Genomic DNA, 20,156 nt, shown 5'->3' on the forward strand with positions numbered 1-20,156 from the left:
ATAAACTGTTTATAGCTAAAAGGTCTGTTGCTATATAGCCGGGTAAAAATGATGATGTGGCAATATAAAATGAAATGAAAATTTAACTTGAAAATGATTAGGAGTAGATTTTGAGTGTTCTCAACACAAAAATATATCTGAGGTATAACAACTATGTTAATTTGCTTGATTTAGCCATCCCAGAACGTATTCATACTTTACAACATAGTATTATGAACTAGAAATATATACAATTTGTATTTGTCCCTTTAGAAAAAGACTAGTGTTATGGATACATTTCATTACCTTTTAGAAAACATAGGCATTCTATTAGAAATTTATTCCTGTAGTCATAGCCAGGCACTCAAGTGCTGTGTTAATACCTAGAAAAAAATCAAAAATTAACCATTATGAAACGATAATCCTGTGAGGATATTGCTTTACTCTGGAGTGACAGTCACCTCCAAAACGTATGTTTTCATACACAGTGCTTGGATGCTTGATGCTGTCACCAAAGTGCTGCAAGGCAAGAGACATAATATTTAACAATACTTAGAAAAATCCTGTATCCCATTATCCTATTTTTATATGTGTAAAGTAAACGTGAAATCTGACATAGGATTGATATTATTAGTAGAACAGTGACGTAGTGCCCCAAATACAGCAAAAGTGCATTTATGTCCACAGTAGCCAGTCAATAACTATTTGTGGACTATTGAGTTAGAGGAAAGGGAGTGTGCTGGTGAGGAGAAAAAGATAAAATGACACATTGAAGAAGAAGATGGGACTAAAGAAACTTCAAGTCAAGAAATTAGAGATCTGGCAAGATCTTTTAAGGTGTATATGCACAGCCTTGTTTTTATTTAAAAATCCTGTGAACTTGGAGCAGAACTCTAAATTCAGTCTAATGGAGTGATTTGAATCCCCTTAGAAAAGTAATACCTGCCCCTTTCCCTATAGTTTTATTATTTTGAGCATTCAAAATGAGACACATCACAGCATTAAGTTTTAATGCATAAATGGTAAGATTTATTTTTAAGAAGTCATTTATGATATGAATGATTATCCTTTAGATCACAACACAGAAAACTTGATTTTATTTGAGGGTACTTATGCTTCTTGTATAAAGCCTGGGGAACAATTTTGTTGTCTTTAAGTATTGTGCAGTTTTACCAAACCTTCCCTTTTCTGGTATCCCTTTCACACTTTATTCAAATACTGCATCCTACTAGTAATGCAATGAGTAGTATTACTCCCTTCCACCAACAATGTAGAAATCTTGAAATGCTTTTTTTTTAATTTTTATTTTTTAACAAATGGCAGAGAATATTTAGCAACTGAAAAGCCTGTGATTAAAAGAAATCGTATCTCTAAGCTAGTACTTGGAGGTCATATTAAAATGTTTGCATAATGGATCACCACGTAAACATTTATGAAAGTAGAAATAAATGTTTCTAAGGAAGTGAACCTATTCATGTTAATGATGGGTTATTTGTGTAATTGATTTCTAATTTATTTTTTATTTTCTTTTAGTTTGGTAAATTGTGTTAATTTTTAAAATAATAAAATAAAATTCTGCACACGGATCTGCAGTGAGATTGATCTGTACCATTTAAACATTGACCTTAAAGTTTTATCAAAAATGTCCTTCTGAGTGGTACCTGTGCCTCAGTGGTCAGGGCACCGGCCCCATATACAGAGGGTGGTGTGTTCAAACCCAGCCCTGGCCAAACTGCAACAGAAAAATTTCCGGGCATTGTGGTGGGCGCCTGTATACCGAGCTACTTGGGAGGCTGAGGGAAAAGAATCGCATAAGCCCAAGAGTTAGAGGTTGTTGTGAGCCGTGTGATGCCATGGCACTCTACTGAGGGCAATAAAGTGAATCTTTGTCTCTACAAAAAAAAAAAAAAAATCATTCTATTGATTGTTTAAATAATCATGATATTTAATTATTGCAGATCGCTCCTGGCTTTTTACATTTAATGTAAAATTTTATCCATCTTGTGATTCTCAGATGACTGAGAGTATTTCCAGGTACTTTATATTTGCATTTGAAAATTAATCTTTCCGTATAGCATTTATTTATTTCTGGGAGAATAGTAGTAATTTCAGGGTTGAAACCTAACAGTTTTTTATTAAGGAAAGTTTTAGAAGTTTCCTTAGAATTGAGTAATCCCAATTAGTTTGAAATGTTGTCAATTTCAAAATAAGTTTACTCCCTTTAGCTTTTTGATTTCCATTTGAGAAATGGAAACATAAAAAAATGATATAATGAAGCAACTTTGTTTTCTTTGTGGTCTTTTAAAAAGTCACTGATGTTTAATCTTTGAAACTTTAATACTGGTGATTTTTACTTTAGAGTTCGTGGGTCTGTGCACTAGTCTCATGTAACAAACGCCATATAAAGATAGAAAACTGAAACTATTTTTAAAAGGCATTTAAACTGGTAATTTTTTTTTTTGTTCCCTGATCTCACCCAAACCACCAAACTAAGTAGGCTTTCCCTTGTAGAGTCAGTAGCTATTTCAATTCCATCTCCTAAGATTGTGTGGCCCATTAAAACACACTCCACTGCAATTGCAAAAATAAAGGACTCTGTTTAGTAAGAAGAGAATATTTACTGTTTCTGAGAATTTGAATGGTAACTTTTGGTGTAAATGCAGGGGCTATGGAGAGACAGTCTTGTAGCCTTAATGGATAGGCTCCTTCCTGTATTGTTAAGGAAAGGAGGCAAGAAACTTGTTAAAGTTCTTTTAGGAAAAAGAGAAAGTAACATGAATGAGGTAGAGATGATAAAGAAGGGTAACCTTAGGTTCTTCTAGCCAATGATTAAGACTCTCATTATTTTTAAAATTTCATTAATCTTCAGAACTTTAGAGTGGCATTCTAATTTTTGTTAACATTTTAAATCCAAGAAGACAGTTGATGTGATTGGCATTTTTACTTTATTCTAACAGTAATCATCGACTATGACCAGAACAGCAGTTAAGAATTTCCATTCTAGGCTCCGCGCCTGTAGTACAGTGGTTAGTTACAGTGCCGGCCACGTACACCCAGTGTGCCAGGATTGAACCCACCCCAGGAAACCTAAACAATAACAACTGCAACAACAACAACAACAGAAGAAGGCCAGGAATTGTGGCGAGTGCCTGTAATCCCAGCTACTTGGGAGGCTGAGGCAAGAGAATCACTTAAGCCCAAGACCTGTGAGCTGTGAGCTGTGATTTCACGGCACTCTACCAAGGGCAACACAGGGTGGACTCTATATCAAAAGAAAGAAAATCAAATAAATAACATTACCATTCTATTCATTAGCCTTTGAAACTAGTTTCTGTAAATAAACCAAAGTTTAGAAGCCCAAGGAGTGAGAGGAGGCTTCTTCATAGAGAATACCCTTTTTTTCTATGGATATGAAGGGGGTCTATGTTGTATATTTCTTTCCAAAGGGACATCAGCATTGAAGGAATAGAAGTGCTGCAGTCTTAACTAATTATTCTCCCCTTTTTTCCCTCTGCTCCTCACAGATACCTCCTATGCCTCCAGATCCGGGCAGACATTGTTTCTGGGCGCCTGCCCTGCCCCCCTGTGACTCGTGCCCTCCTGGAATCGTACACCATCCAAGCGGAACGTGGAAACTATGTGGATGATGAGGTCCTCAACAAAATCAAGCCACATAATGATTATTATTTTGGGTCCATTGATACCAAGAAGATGGAGGACTTGGTGTTGAATTTCTACAAAGCACATATGTACGTTGTCGTGCTTCCTGAGGGAGACTGGTCATGGTAGATTTAAATAGTGTCTCTTGTAACACTTTGTAGACATTTGAGCACAGTTTGGGGGATTATCCAGTTTTATTTTTGGATAACCTAGCTCTGATCAAGCCAACGTGCACCCCCTGCGATCTCCTGTCATTGGTTGGGTGACTATAATATGAGACCCTATGCTCATGTTCAAACGCTTCATTTACTGGATGAATGCACCTTTCCCTAGGACACCTCCTCTTCCTTTAACCTATACACACTGGAAACAAGCATATACACATACATGTTTGGCATTTCTATTTCTTCTGCCTTTTAATGGTTTTTATTACTATGGTAAAATGCCAGGGAGATAACAAAGCATTGAGATTTGTAAATAAAAAAGAAAGGAGAAGGTATTGAGATTTGAATTAGAAGTGTAGGTGGTGATGGATGCAGGAAAATAGCAACAGAAATGTGGAGGTGGGGCTGGGTGTGGCGGCTCACACTGTCATCCCAGCACACTGGGAGGCCAATGGAAGGACTGTTTGAGCTGAGGCATCCCAAACCAGCCTAAGGGAGAGCAAGACACTGTCTCTACTAGAAACAGAAAAACTATCCATATATCATGGCTCACACTGTAGTTCCATGTACTTAGAAGACTGAGGCAGCATTTTCACTTAGCCCAGGATTTGGAGGTTGCAGTGTGCTGTGATAACACCATGGCACTCTAGGTAGGGCAATAGAGTGAGACTCCATCTCAAAAAAAAAAAAAAAATCTGAAGGAACCTACCAATAAGCAGATAGTTACTTTATGCACATAAGATGACCTCTTTGCCTTAGCTAAAGATTACTAAAATTACATTAGTAATTCAATACCATATACTTTGGGAATGTTTCTATCTGTGTGAAAAGAGAATGGGTTTTTACACAAGTTTTTAAAAGCTAGCTGCATAATTATAATTTGTTCTGTTATTTAAAATTGTAGATTTATAGGACAGCGCCTCAGGCTCAAAGGAGTAGGGTGCTGGCCCCATAAGCCAGAAGCAATGGGTTCAAGCCCAGCCCCAGCCAAAAACTGCAATAAAAAAAAAAAAGAAAAAGAAAGATAGAAAGAAAATTGTAGACTTATAAAATATTTTGTAAACGTTCTGCAAGAAACTTTCACATATTAGGAAACAGGCGAAAAGAAAAAAAAAGGAAAGAAAGAAAGAGAGAGAGAGAGAGAAAGAGAAAGAAAGAAAGATAATGTAGTTTTATAAAATGCTTTGTAAATGTTCTGCAAGAAACTTTCACATATTAGAAAACAGGCCACATTTTTTGACTTTTCTTTAAAAAATAAATACAACATTTCACTCTGAAAATGTTACTGTGGTTTAAGTTGTGATCAACAGGCCTTTATTGTGTAGTTCTCATATGAATTATCAGGTACTGAAATGCCTTGGGGAATATAAGATTAATGGGACATGGACTTGTTCTCTAGGAGCTTAAAATTTGTTGAGTTAGGGTTAAGAATAGAAATATTTGTAGTGTGGACAGAATGTGATTATCTATCATAGGTATAAAATGAAATGCAAGTCATTTCAGTGTTCATTATGGTCAGTCCTAGCAACATAAAAGTAGGGAGTAAGAATTTCTCTATATCATAGAAATGAAGTCACTTAAAAAAAATTCTCTGTTAACTTATACCCATTAATTCTGTGGCTTTCTTCACCAGTAGAAATAATAAAAATCAACTCTCTTAACATACAAATCATAAGGGTGGAGGTATGTGACTCATTGCTGTTAGCACGTTAAGATGAGAGGATCCTTTTTGTTTACTTTTTTTTTTTTCAGAGATAGTGTCTTACTCTGTCACCTTTGGTAGAGTGCCATGGTGTCACAGCTCACAGCAACCTAAAGCTTTAGGGCTTAGGCTATTCTCTTGCCTCAGCCTCCCAAGTAGCAGGGACTACAGGCACCCACCAAAACATCTGGCTATTTTTTGTTGCAGTTTGGCTGGGGCCGGGTTCAAACCCACCACCCTGGGTATATGGGTACGGCGCCCTACTCACTAAGCCACAGTTGCTGCCCTAGATGCGATGATCTTAAGAGAAAAATGCTAGAGTTGAGAGTTGAGTCTGTTTTCCCATTTCCTAGTCTTCTGCCAACTTTCCTGGGTTACATCCTCTACTCCAAACTATCTAATCTTAGCCACCCCTGGCTCTGTTTTAAACACTTCTTTTTTGCATGTATTCAAATCAACCGTAATATTGTTTCTTTTTATTCTCAGTGGCATAGCTTCAGCAGAAGCTGATTATCAGTTCATAGAGCACGCCAGGGGACTGCCCATGTACGGGGTTCATCTGCATGAGGCCAAGGTACTGTCATTGTCATGGAAAGTAACTTCACTCCAGTGTGTTCACTGAAGTTTTCCCAGGGCTCTAGCTTTAGAATGGCCTAGTTTCATAAAAAAGAAGAGAGAGAGAAAGGAAGGAAGGGAAGAAGGGAGGGAAGGAGGGAGAGAGGGAGGTGAAGGAAGGGGGAGGGAGGGAGGAAAGAAGGAAATAACAAAAGGATGGCCTAGTTCACTATTGGGAAAAGACTGTTGGCCTTCCCTTGAGGATTTCTAATATTTATTCGGTTAATCATGGGGTTTTGTTAGTGGGAGGAATCATTTATTCTCCCCCTACTTCTTCTTTTCAGTAGTCTTTTTAATGAATACCTTTTCATGGGTAGTTATTCTAAGCACAACTTGGCAGCATTTTTTACCTCTTATCCTGGTTTATACTGAGTCTCAGCTTCTGCTAGAAGTGCTGTGTCTGCCCCCGCTCCCTCTTCCACATTTGTATTAGGAGAGGGAGCCGATCTTAGTAAACCTAACAGGGCTGAGGTGGCACAGTTCTGACTGCTTCCAAATGCTTCTGGGCTGTGAAGGAGCCCTAGTCTTGGGCTCGTTCCTATAGGTCTGTTTTGGATTTTGTGAAAGATCAAGTACACTGGCCCAGGCTCACATGATATAGGAACCTCAGTCTACTGTGAGAGGTAATAAGATCAGGGATTCAAAAATAATGGTGGAGCACTGGTCATGATCTTGAAGATACGATTTTGAATGCCATACTCCTGAAAAATAAAATCCTAAAGATCAAATTTCTGAAAAAATAATTACAAAAATTGAAAACATGTTTATTTGTATATTTAAAAGGAGTTTGAATTGAGAAACATAAAAACATGACAGAATACTTCATAGGCCATTTCATACAATAAACTAGGCGATAATATACCTATTTTTGTGAGCATAGATACACAGATATTCTAGTGACAGTCACTTTGATATAATAAGAGTTATGAACAGGTGAACCCTCTTCATCAAGAAATGAAAATGAAATCTGTAAATGCATACTATGGTTATTACTAGTGACAAATGTCACCTATTTCATGATTCTAGCTTAGGTAATTACATAGTGGGGAGAGTCAAGGAAGAGAATGGGAGCCCAGGTGAAAGATGGATTTGGTTTTGAGAAATGTGTCCACAGTCAGTGGAATGTACTGAGGGAACCCACAGTTGTGAGGTTTGAAAGGACTCTGTCAAAACCTACCTGCAGTTTAGCAGCCCAGGTTGCATGATTTAGGAAATCTCTAGGAAAGCTTCCACTGAAACAGATTTCCTTTCTATGACTCATGGGTCCCAAAAGACCTCCCAAGCACATTTCTCCTTCTCTAAACCCTACTACGCTTGCCACATGCAAATCTTGCATCTCGTGATCATTGAGAAGCCAGTTCTTAGATTACAATGTCACAAAGCGTCAAGATTTTGTTTTTAAATGTGATATCTTAGAAAGAAAGCTAAAAAGTTATAGGCCCTGTTATAATATCAGTGTTTGCTTTGTAGTTAAGAGCAGAAGACTAAAAAAGTCAAAGTAATCACCATTGTGTTTGTTAGCTATTTGATTTGTTAGATAATATTTGATGAGTAAGATGTTTGTGGCTTATTGAACAGACTCTCTATAGCAATTGAAAAGAAGTTTTCATGTACTTTATAGTTTTGTTCCTTTTTCTATTTGATCCTTTTTTATTGTCTTGAGTTCAGATTTATTTATTTATTGCTGTTAAAGGAGTTCTTTTTTTAGTCTGCCCTTTCTCAGCCAGGGCAATTTGTACAGTATATTTTTTTCCTCTTAACAATTGTTTTATTAAATCATAACAGTGTACATGAATACATTTTGGGATACAATGTGCTAATTTTGTATACAATTTGGAATGCTTACATCAAGCATATGTGAGGTTAACATAGCCTTCACCTCACTTACTTATTATGTTAAGACATTTTTACTCTACTTTTAATAGATTTGACATGTACCCTTGTAATATGCACCATAGATGAGGTCCCAGTGATTACCCTCCCTCCACCAGCCTCACCGTTCCCCACTCCCCTTCTTCATCCTGGGCTATAGTTGTGTTTTATCTTTTGTGTGAACGTGTGGGTAGTTATATATTGGCTTTGTAATAGTACTGAGTACATTGGATACTTTTTCTTTCTAGCAGAGTATATCATGAATGGAAGAAAAAATATACAATGTTAGAGGAGTTCTTACTGGTGCATTCATGTTAGGATAATTAGAAGAGTCTGGAATAAAAGGACTCTTAACACAGGTGCAAGCAAACCACAAAGCAGCACAAACCATCGACTGTGGTCCCCCGGGCTGTGTCAGCATCCCTTTTGACCTCCCCAGGTCTGAAGGGGGCAGAGCAGACTGCATACCTGAACCCAGAAGGCAGATGTGTGGAGATGGTTGTCTTGAGAGGAGCCAGTGTCAGAGGAACACAGGCAGCGTGATGCCACCATGCAGGGAGGGAATCTGAGTGTAAAATACTCTGACCTCCCCTCCATTTTTCTCCATAATCTCTTGTGAGAAATTTCCAAACCCATTTGGCAGCCAGCCATCAAGGGACCCGCTGTTATCCACATGGGGCAGCGTCCTGAGGTGGTGAGCAAGGCAGAGCAGGTGTTTCTTTTTAGACTTTCCTTTTCTGCCTTTGCTGCCTGGTGGCAGAACTCACATATGAGGGGTTAAGACATGCTTTTCCCCTTTTACTCCCTGGCACTTATCTTGAATTTCTATTCACACAAATGTTAATAATCCTAAAACCATGCTGTAGAGCAATACCAAAATCAACCAATTTACTTGAATCTGCATTGCCCTTATTTTTAAGTCAGATAAAATGGCTTTCTTGTCCTGTCCAAAGATTCCTTTGGACTGGAGATGTCTTGTGCAGTGTTTCCACTTGGGTTGCTTCCTCTCTTTTGGTGAGAACATGACACCGTGAGCAATCTTCCACCTTGCTCCCTGTGGACGTGGGCAGGGATGGTTTTGGCAAAGTTACTTGGGCACATGCACCTGATTCACTCCACCTTTTTATTCTATACCTAGAGAGAGTTGTGGCTGCAAGGACAGGGTGAGTAAAGGAATAGACTAGATTTTTAAAATCATGCTTCGGTTGATCTAATATAGTTTTGTTTGTATGAATTATTCAAGTATCACAGCACAGAAAGCAATTGGCATTAACTTCCTCAACCTGTCCTTGTATTTTCTAGACATGTAAATTCTATTGAATTTTTCTTAGTAAAGGTAGTCAAGATATTATGCTTTATGAAGTAACATGTAGACTGAAGATGGTGTTTGTTTCAGCATGTTTTTTCTGACAGCTTGTTTCCTATTATTGACTTTTAAGAATGTGGATACTTTTAGGTAGTATTCTTTAATTTTATATTTCTTTTTTTAGTTTGGGAATACAAAATGGGTAGACATGATATTTCTTTTTTCAGTTTGGGAATACTATAGAGGTAGACATGATTTACCCCTAATACGCTTTTGATCACTTCAGTCAAAGTTAAAAGTGTTCTGCATCCCAAAAAGGGGCATTATACCAGTTAAATGTGAATTCAAATAACCCATTTCCCCACCTCCTATCTACTGGGTTTCTATTGAGTTTTACTTCCAGATGTGCACCTAAGATTGGAATTCTATATGTCATGGATGAGATCCAGTTCTCCCCCAAAGACCATGGATATTTGTATACTTTATAGATTGTGCATCTTAGACCCTTAGCACTACTTGAAATGTGAGGAGGCAATTAGTCACTTTGGCTGTCGATTGATTTAGTTTTCTAAAAGCTCTTTAGGCTCTTTGTTATTCTCAATTATCATCTATTTTAAATGAAAGCTCTGGGGGAAAGAAAACTACGAAGAGCTTCAATAATAGTCTTTTAAAGTATGCCAGTCAAAGGAATGCTTGATGAGAAGTAAATGTCAGCACTCTGACTTATTGAAAAAGTTCTTGAAAGAATTCAGAGATTTCAGTGCAATTTTCTGTGGTGGATTTGTGCTTTGTGAACTACTGACATCATTTCAACAGCTTTATCTGAATTAAATAAAATTCACATAATTTATTTATCTGAATAAATAAATACTTCAGGGTGATTTATCTGAATTAAATTGGCCTCAAATAAGATGGTTGAGTGCATCTTAGGGTGGACCAACAGATCATTTCTAATGCCTTGAATAGCCTTCAGGAAAGCGTATTTTATTTTCTTTACCTTCAGGATAGTTGATACAGTTGTTTCCTTTCTTCCTTGTTATTGTTCAGAGCTGGAGAACATATGTCTTATCGCTTTTGAAGAATATTGTGTCCTAGGGCCAGGCGTGGTGTCTCATGCCTCTAACCTTAGCACTCTGGGAGGCTGAGGTGGGTGGATTGCCTGAGCTCATGGGTTCAAGGCCAGCCAGAGGAAGAGTAAGACCCTGTCTCTAAAAATGGCCAGGTCTCCTGGTGGACGCCTGTAGTCCCAGCTACTTGGGAAGCTGAGGCAAGATCATTGCTTGTGCCGAAGAGTTTGAGGTTGCTATAAACTATGACACCAGGGGACTCTGTCTCAAAACAAAAAATGAACAAACAGAAAGAATATTGAGTCCTATATTCACGTTGCAATAACTGTTTGGCAAATCAAAGCTGAGTTCTTAAGATAAATAGATTTCAGATGTGACTATGTCTTACAGTTTCTATTAATTTGTGTACTATTACTATAATTTAAATACAAAAGCATTAAGTTGCCATTCTTTCTTTGAGAGAGCTCTTTAGCTTCTTGATTATATAACTTTGACAGCTCTAATTATGGTTAATTCGGTTATTCTTTGCAGAACATCAAGCTGGGTGTGTCTGGCAATGGCGTGTTCATCTATAAAGAAGAGCTGACGTTCTGTCGCTTTGACTGGGGTAACATCGCAAAGGTCTCCTGTAAGGGCAGTGAGTTTTTACTGAGACTGAGGCTTGAAGAGGTAAGCAATCGTTCATCACCGTTGGCATATCTAATCGCTTGCGTTAGTTTGCTGCTTTACAGCCTAGAGCTAAATAAATTCTTTCCCACTAAAATTTTAAGAAAATGAACTATTCTGTATTCCATTATAAAAAAGACAGTCTTTTTGAAGATCAGCCTGCATATGCATATTTTTGCTACTAAAAAAACACACACAGAGACATGCACAGAAAAAGTCACAAATCTTAGCACACAGTAGGGAAGGAACAATAGGTTTTTGTTGTTAAATTAATTCAGTGGTGGAGATGAATAGGAATGCAATAAAAGGAGTTTAGTGGACACTGAAGTTGGTCGGTTGGTTGATGTTGAATAACTTCTACTTGATTTTCATGGAAAATGGTGTATCAATCTATGAAAAGTCCTTTTTGTATGAGTACATTAGATATACAATATTTACCTTTTTCAAGAAGAAAGACTTTTTATAGAGCCATCTAAATCCATGTTTCTCAGTAGCTTCTCATTGCCTTTTAAGGGAATATGCTGATAGATTTTGTGTATTTATTCCAGAAGAACAAATTTGATGGCACCATTACATTTCAAATGCCAAGTCCCCAGGCAGCCAAAAGGTTCTGGAAGGAGTGTGTGGAGCAACATACCTTTTTCAGGTAATTTTAGAAATGTAGTGTGGTATTGTCCTTGGTAGCCTCTACTGATTTAGAGACAGTAACAGGGATAGTATATTAGGTTCATCCACCCTGGTGTCCTTGGGTTCTCTAATCTACTCTGTGCCTTATCTCCTTTGTCTGCAGTCCCTTCCATGTCCATTTTTGTGGCCTAAAGCCCTGTCTTATACTCAGCCATTCAGGCCTGAGTCACTATGCAGCTGTCCAGAAGTCCACTTCCTGACTCAAACCACTTTCCTCCCACCACTACCACACTGCCCTGCACCTTCTACCTTTTTCTCTCTACTGTCACTCAGCTTAGCTGCCGTTTAGATGATCTGGTCAGCTCCTTCTTGGCTTAACTTCTTTCCAAAACTAGCCTGAGGCCTGTCATCTTGCCTCCTGGCTACATCGTTAGAACAGTCCTTTCTCATGCCGAGACCTGTCTTCACATTGACCTTCCCAGTCTGTTGGTCCTGGACGAGTCTTTGTGCTGACTGTACCCCTTCTGTACCTGTGCTACCAGTTCCACCTTAAGCAGCACAGTGATGGCAACACAGGCAAAGTATTCTTTGTAACAGAACCTAACACAATTCTGAGGATTAGTGCTATTCCAGATAAGTAATTCACAGCATAAGCCAGATCCTCAGTGGAACTGGACAGTCAAGCAGTCTTTTTACTTCCTTTGCCATTCCAGATGTCCACAGTCAGCTTGAGTTCCTGGTCCCCCCTGCCACACTCCTCTGATGCCGTCCATCGTGTGGGTCACTGTTGGTAGGAGCTGTGGGTCATGAGTGTTGTCAGTGTCGTGCACCATCTCTTTCTCCCCTTTTTCCCTCACCTAAGCATCATTCCTCCTCTCCAACTAGCTTTCATTCTTCCCCTCATCTCCTGTCACAAAGAGGAGATAGAGATTTCTATGCCTTGATCCCTCATTTCGTGCCTCATAAAGAATCCTGCTTTATACAATAAAATTTTTACGCTCCATTGCATGTATTTGGCTTCCTTGCCCAATAAAAATGTTCATGTCTTGATTTTTTACAAACAAACAAATTCCTTTGACTAACTATCCATCTTTAGCTATGTCCTATCTCCTTTCGTACTTCTCTTCAACGACACATGTTTACATGTAGTTTCCTTATCCTTCTTTTATCCATTTCTGCGGTTTTCTATCACTCCATTCTACCCAGCTTTGTGTCTAAATCATTTGTCTTTAAGGTCTTTGCTCTGGGCTTGGGGCTAAGGCTGTTCTACCACCCACTAGCTGTGTGACTGTGGTAAGTGGCTCAGCTTCTCTGACCTCAAATTTCATCATCCATCTTTGGTGATAACCATAATATCTTCCTGATAAGATTGTTCTGAAAATCAAATGAGGATAAAACATACAAAGCAGAATTATTTTTAGTGGTTCATAGAGATTATCTTCATTATAATTATCACCATTATTCTTAGTTTTATAACATAACACAGTTTGTTATTTTGAAAGTGAGTTATCAGCTGGCACAAATTACTCCTTTGTAAAATTAAAATAACCCATATTTTGGAGACTACTCATCCATATTTCTTTTGAAGGAGAAATGTAACTCATAACAACTTGTTGAATCCATTTGATTCAGTTACACTGATCTGATAATTCTTTGACAAGTTGATAATTTCTCCTGGTAGATATGACCAATTTCTGCTCAATTCCAGAGTAGCCTGTTTTCTATAAAGGTAGTAAATGACATTTATGGCACAAATGTAAGACAGATGACAGCAGCTTTTGCTGTGCAATAATGGTAATAATAGCAATAATTCTTTTAGAAAGGATTGACAAATGCTAACATACATTGAGCATTGCTTGTTGTGAGACACAGAATTGATTGGTTTCTATTACAATGATTCATTTATTTGTCAGCCCAGGCAAGGCAGCTGGTGCTTATAGGCATGTGCCTGCAGAAGAACACAGCAGCCAGGCACTGAGCAGAGACGGAGGCCCAGCCCTGTGACTCTAAAGCCCACACTTTCCACCACTGTGTTGTCCTCTTCTTACATTGTTCTAGCAAGAGTTTCTGAGATATGTTAGCATTATTCTCCTTCATTATTTTTGCTAATGTACCATGGACTCCAGTGTAAAAGTAAACCAATTTGATCCTGCAAGCCATTGAGATAATGGTTAACAACAGCCCTTTTAACATTTCAAACTTTGTATAGCATTGTATTACGTAACAAAGCTATGTAAAACAGTATAGATAACAAAGAAAAGGCAAATGTATTTTGTCTACAGAGCTCTGAATCAGATCAGTGGTTTTTGTTTTGTTTTAGATCAAAGGACAAAATGATTTTTTTTCCAGAAAATTATAGAGGCTTGCAGATTGAAGTCATTAAATAAACAAATCTTTCTGTTGATAGTAGTGGAATGAGAATATAATAAAGCTGCTTTTTGTGATTGGGTATGTAATGAAATTGTAAGGGCTGTACAAGGATTGTTTTAAGGTTTATATCAAACCTTTCCATATGGAGAGAATGAGGAACAGAAGAGCTATGAAACATGCCTTAAGGTAGTAAGTGGTGGATGTAGAATTCAAACCCAGGTAGTGTGGCTCCAAGTGTTTGTAAACATATCCAGGATGTTATACTGCTAAGTTTTATTAACAGCAGATAGGATCCTCTTTGTATTTTTCTTAATGCCTAAATTGTTCTTATTGTCATTTGAACTGGAGATTAACACGACAGTCTTGTAGCTTAACATTAAACTATCTCTTAAACTTGGCATTGTAGGGCCGGAGTAATCCCATGTGTGTTGGTGTCACTGGTGGCTTCATGGAGAGCTCTGTGGAAATACTTGTATTAGTTAAATGTATAATTAACTTTAGTAAGTAAGTGGATTTTTATTTAAATTGAAACCGAGTCTCTTTATGTTGCCCTCAGTGGAGTGCTGTGGCATCACAGCTCATAGCAACCTCAAACTCCTGGGCTTAGGTGATTTTCTTGCCTCATTCTCCCATGTAACTGGGACTACAGGTGCCTGCACAATGCCTGGCTATTTTTTTGTTGCAGTTGTCATTGTTGTTTAGCTGACCCCAGGCTGGGTTCGAACCTACCAACCTCAGCGCAGGTGGCCAGCACCATAACCACTGTGCTAAGGGAGCTGAGTCAGATAAGTGGATTTTTAAATATTCTTCTATACTCCATAAAAATTATTAATGATATTTGATTTATAATGGCAAGATTTAAAAAATTCAAATGGTCATGTACTTCTTATGTATGAATTCCTTTTTGATGCATCATTGATATGCACATCTTCCTCAAGGCCTTTAAACTTTTTATAAAGGTTAGTCATTTTTAGTTATTTTTATAATACCAAAGTGAAATGATAGATGTCTCTAGTGATTTTGATGTTACAAAGGGAGTCTTGTAACTAGTCTACATTTCTGCAGTTCCAGCATTCTCATGGGAGACTTTTGAACGCACGATTGGAAGCACTGACCATTGGCAAATTGCACTTCTCTGTAGCATCACCTTTGTTTCCTTTGAAAAGCAGGAAACACCTCTATTCCTCTCCATGAATAGATACAAGCCAGGAAAGCCAGAGTATATGGGTTCTTCTTTTATCAATTACTTCTGATATGCTGTTTGTCCAGGTGAATAGAGTTGATGGAGGATCCCTTCTTGTATTTATGACATTTAGACTCACCTGGAATTCCATAGCTTTCATTGCAGAAGATTTCTAAAAAATCCTACTGAAGGTCTAGTAATACTTGAAATGGTAAATAGCTCTTTAAGCAATCATTCTCTTTGGGCAAACAATAGGAAAATTTTGAAAGAGCTCTCCATATTCTTGTGTTACCAACTGAAGTCTTATTTAATGAATTGTACAAGAGTTCTGAGACTGTCTTTGTTTAGTAAGCTCTTGATCAGATAATGAAAACAAAATAATGTCCATTTTATTCCAAAAAGATTGTCTTATTTACTGAACATAAGCTTTTACAAAAGTCTGGATATTTTTGGCCTCAAGGAAATTTGAATTTTATTGTGAACCCAGGGTTTAAAAAGTAGAATTGTGCTAACAAGACAGGATCTTGCATCCTCCAGTTGCATCAGTTGCTTCTCTGCAGAGCAACTGTGTGCTGTGTTCTTGAAGAATCAGTGGATGGAGCCAATTCCCAAGTTAGGTTTTTTTTTCCCCAGAAGAAATAGACTTAAGTATTAAGGAACAGTAATTGTAATGGACTGCTACTTAGCATGTACAGCTGGCAGGAAGAATTCAAGTGGGTATATATGGAAATGATTTAATCTAATACAAATAAATAACCTTTGATAAACAGTGACAACCTCTGCTCCTTTGCTTAGGTTGAGAAAGACATCTCATTTGTGTATCCACGAATGTAAATTTACTCACATTATTCCTGTCGTAAAACTGTCTGTTTAGGAGGATTTGTAATGTTCTTTTCTCATGAGAAAGCTTAGGTGGCATTGTTTTTGAGATATTATCTAATTAAACTATGTAGTTTTAAAGTTTCTTTAAGCCCTCACATCTAACTTAGGTCCTTTCTTTCCCGTATAGACTGGAGCAGGCACCTAAAGCCAGATTTCTCGCCTGGTACAAATTTAAGTACAGTGGCCGGACCCTGGCACAGGTCTGCCAGGCAAACGCCTTTACTCGCAGGGAAACACCAACGGTTAAGCGTACTCCTCCCATGTATATCTATGCGCCTTTCATCGAAGGTAAATACATTTATGATACTTTTGGATTTCACTTACCTTTCTTGAAACTACTGAGGTTAGAATATAATGATCTAGTTAACAGTGTCACCAGAAACACTATAAAGGGATAGCCATTCCTTTCCTTGAGTAAAGAAAATGCTCATTACACATATTCACAAGGAAATAATTTTGTAGTGCTTTAAAAATGTCAGTCTAAAGATACATTCTCTTAGTTCAGATTGAACATCCCAAATCTGAAATCCAAAGTGCTCCAAGGTCTGAAACATTTTGAATGCCAACACGTGTTCAGAAGAAATGGTCACTGGAGCATTTTGGATTTCAGGTGTTTGAATTTGGGATGCTCTGCCAGGAAGTGTACATAATGCAGGTTTTCCAAATCTGAGAAAATCCAAAATCTGAAACATTCCTGGACCCACACTTTTGGATAAGGGATACTCAACTTTGTTCTTATTGAACAAAAATATTCCTTAAGAGTTCTTGCTTATGAGTTGTTAGACTTGATTATGGTGTGGTTTATTTGGTTCAATTTCTAGAACTTGGATTCAATGATAAATGAACTTGAATTAATAAATGAAATCCTAAGGGCTTTTAGCATATGCACCTTACTTCAAATTAACATAAAACACTTCTACCATTATCACATTTTTGAGTTAAAAAAACTCCTACTGAAGCTTATAAGACTTCCCGTAGTATGAAATGTTCATTGTTTCAAGAGAATAATTTTAAATACAGCATTTTTACAAAAAGAAAGGAAATCAATTTATTTGTTCTTCAACCCAAGGGGAGATATGTTTAAATGTGAATTTTTTTTCTATTGCAATTATAATCAGCTACATATTTGTAGTTTTATATGAGTTACACATGGAAATAAACTGATGTTACTTCATATGTGCATCTCATTACCTGGTCTGCTTTGGGGTTAATACGTTTTCTATAAAAGAGTTAAAAGTAGATTTAAATTAGAATGCCTTATGAAGGCCTTAATATTTATTTCTATGTAAGAGAAAGTGATTAGTATGGACAATATTCTACCTGAAGAAATAGTTTTCCTACATTTTTCATTGATTATTCCCATTTATATATGTATACTCATATGTACACATAATTTTGAAACATATACTTATATGTATATATGCACAGATATGTAATATCAATTTTGAAATTTTATTTTAATACTGTTCATTAGCAGAAATCTTTTTGATTATTTCTTGATATATTTTAGAATAAGTAACAACTTATATTTTAAATAATTAGGTAATGTAAACAAGATACTGCTAAGAAAGAAGACAGCTCTCTCATCAGTACACTATTGGCATCCATTGGTGTTGATCTATTTTTCCTAGAAAACACCTTGATGCAGGTGGACACATAGAGACAGATCTATCCTAGAATTTGTTTCTGGGCATTTTTGTATATAGTTATTAAATCTTGATTCTGGTGAAGGTCCCATGTAATATCATGAGGCCACATGAAAACTATACAAGGCCAGGTGCAGTGGCTCACACCTGTAATACTAGCACTCTGGTAGGCTGAGGTGGGTGGATTGGTTGAGCTTGAAGTTCAAGAATAGGCTGAGCAAGAAGAAGACATAATTGCCACTAAAAATGGAAAAAACTAGCCAGGCATGGTGGCACATGCCTATAGCCCCAGTTACTTGGGAGACTGAAGCAGCATGCTGGTTTGAGTCCCGGAGTTTGAGGTTGCTGTGAGCTATGATGCCACAGCACTCTACTCAGGGAGACAGAGCGAGACTCTGTCTCCAAAGAACAAAAAGGAAAAAACATAACTATATAAGAGAACCATGAACCATGCTTCAAACAGATGTCCATACTTGCAAATAGTAAGAACTGAAATTCAGTGACTTATACTCCCCCAACTAACAGGCACAACATAAAGGTATATGGCACTCCTTTCGGGTGTAGAACACAACTACAACAGGGACTTTACCTAACTAATGGAAACACTGTAACCTAATCATTTGTACTATAGTATTAATCTGAAAGAAAAAAAGAAAAAGAAAGTAAATTATGAATGTACTACCTATGTCAGAATATCTTTTACCTCATTACCTACTCTGAGCCTTTTTTAAGGAAATAAAAGTGCCATTCCATGTAAATATTTTACAAGCCTTACCCCTTGCCACAGAGAATTTATGCAAGTGCTGAATCAATGAAGTCACTGTTGTTTAATGCCCCATGAGAAATTATAGCTCTTTCTGGAACTCTGTTTTCAGCAGTTATTTGAAACTCTGAGGCTCTGTAACTCCTATGTGGTGAATTTTAGTGTTTAGGAGAACAATAACCCAATGGATTTTTTTTCTCTTTGTATAAACCATGCTCAGGGAAACCCACCATGTCGTATGGGCAGTTAGCAAAGAGGGTGACAGAAGGTTTGTATCTGAAAACAATAATTTTTATAAGGAAAAGCAATGTACAGCATAGTAATCCCTTATTTTTCCAGTTGTGCTTGGGACACTGTAATTTTTCTGATGAGCAAGTCATCAAAAGCATTATTGTTACTGTAAAAAATAGGAAGTCAAATTCAGGTGCCCTCTCCCATACGTTTGGCTCGGCGCCTGTAGCACAGTGGTTATGGCGTCAGCCACAGACGCCAGGGCTGGTGGATTCGAGCCCAGCCCTGGCCAGCTAAACAATGACATCTGCAGCAAAAAAATACCCGGCATTGTGGCGGTTGCCTATAGTCCCAGCTACTTGAGAGGCTGAGGCAAGAGAATGGTTTAAGTCTAAGACTTTAGGGCTTTAAGGTTATTATGAGCTGTGACACCGCAGCACTCTGCCCAGGGCATCATAGTGAGAATCTGTCTCCAAAAAAAAAGGAAGGCTTTGATGCCAACACATGACCAAACAATCAGTGAACTTTTGGTTTAGGGCTGTGTTCTTTTTTTTACCCCATGAAAAGCTAGGCAGTAGCCTGGAACTGAGCATTATTTTCTTCACTAGAATAATTTAAGTATATAAATAATCCTCCGACTGAAGTTTGGCAAGGTAAAATAAATCCTCTAGTAATTACATAGAAAGTAAAAATAAATGTACTATCTAAAGAACAAATATCAAAATAAAAATCAATGTAGATCAGCAATTTAAAATGGCAAATCCTCCAGGATTAGAAAATTGAACTAAAAAGAAGGCAAGTCATCCATTTAAGAGAACAAATCACCAAGCTGCATGGTGACCGGTGGGGTGTGCGAGGGAAATAATTTTCTGAAAGTAGAAAGTATGAGCAGGGGTGCTTCTTAGACTGGATCACAGAGGAAGGGAGGCCTACTGAGGAAGAAGCAAGTCCGTGAGACTTGAAGTGTGAGAAGGAGGCAGCCAGTGGAACGGCCGGAGTCTCTAAAGCATTGTAGGAAGCAGAGGTGGAAGGACTAAGGGAGTAAGTGAGGGAGAGCTGAGTGCTTAAAGGATGCAGAGTCAGCATTTTGTCAGCTTTTATTTTGACATTCCTACAAATTTTAATATGTTACATTTGAACCTGTATTAGGTCTTTTTTATTATTTCAGTATATTACAGGGGTACACATGTTTTAGTTACATAATTTGCTTTTATACATTTTAAGTCAAAGTTGTAAGTGTGCCCTTCACCCAGAATGTGTGCATTAGACCAGTTAGGTTGAATTTACTCAACGTCTTTTTCCCCTCCCTCCTACCTGATTTCTATTTAGTTCCAGATGTGCACATAACTATCGATCTACTAGTTGCAATTTAGTGTGAAGTATATGTGCTGTTTTTCCCAATCTTGTGATATACCACATGGAA

General features: G+C 37.6%; 1 protein-coding gene across 1 annotated transcript in view; it reads left to right on the forward strand.

Annotated features, from left to right (window-relative positions):
• Positions 1 to 3,467: 3,467 nt before the first annotated feature.
• Positions 3,468 to 20,156, forward strand: part of LOC128579495 (band 4.1-like protein 2) — a 30,836-nt gene continuing 14,147 nt past the window's right edge. Inside the window, exons 1-5 of the mRNA XM_053581561.1 lie at positions 3,468 to 3,728; positions 5,992 to 6,079; positions 10,897 to 11,034; positions 11,580 to 11,677; positions 16,221 to 16,381. Of these exons, the coding sequence (XP_053437536.1) occupies positions 3,691 to 3,728; positions 5,992 to 6,079; positions 10,897 to 11,034; positions 11,580 to 11,677; positions 16,221 to 16,381 (523 nt within the window). The 5' untranslated portion in view covers positions 3,468 to 3,690. The remainder of the gene's footprint in view (positions 3,729 to 5,991; positions 6,080 to 10,896; positions 11,035 to 11,579; positions 11,678 to 16,220; positions 16,382 to 20,156) is intronic.

The sequence above is a fragment of the Nycticebus coucang genome, unplaced genomic scaffold, assembly GCF_027406575.1.
Source record: "Nycticebus coucang isolate mNycCou1 unplaced genomic scaffold, mNycCou1.pri scaffold_59, whole genome shotgun sequence".
NCBI lineage: Eukaryota > Metazoa > Chordata > Mammalia > Primates > Lorisidae > Nycticebus > Nycticebus coucang.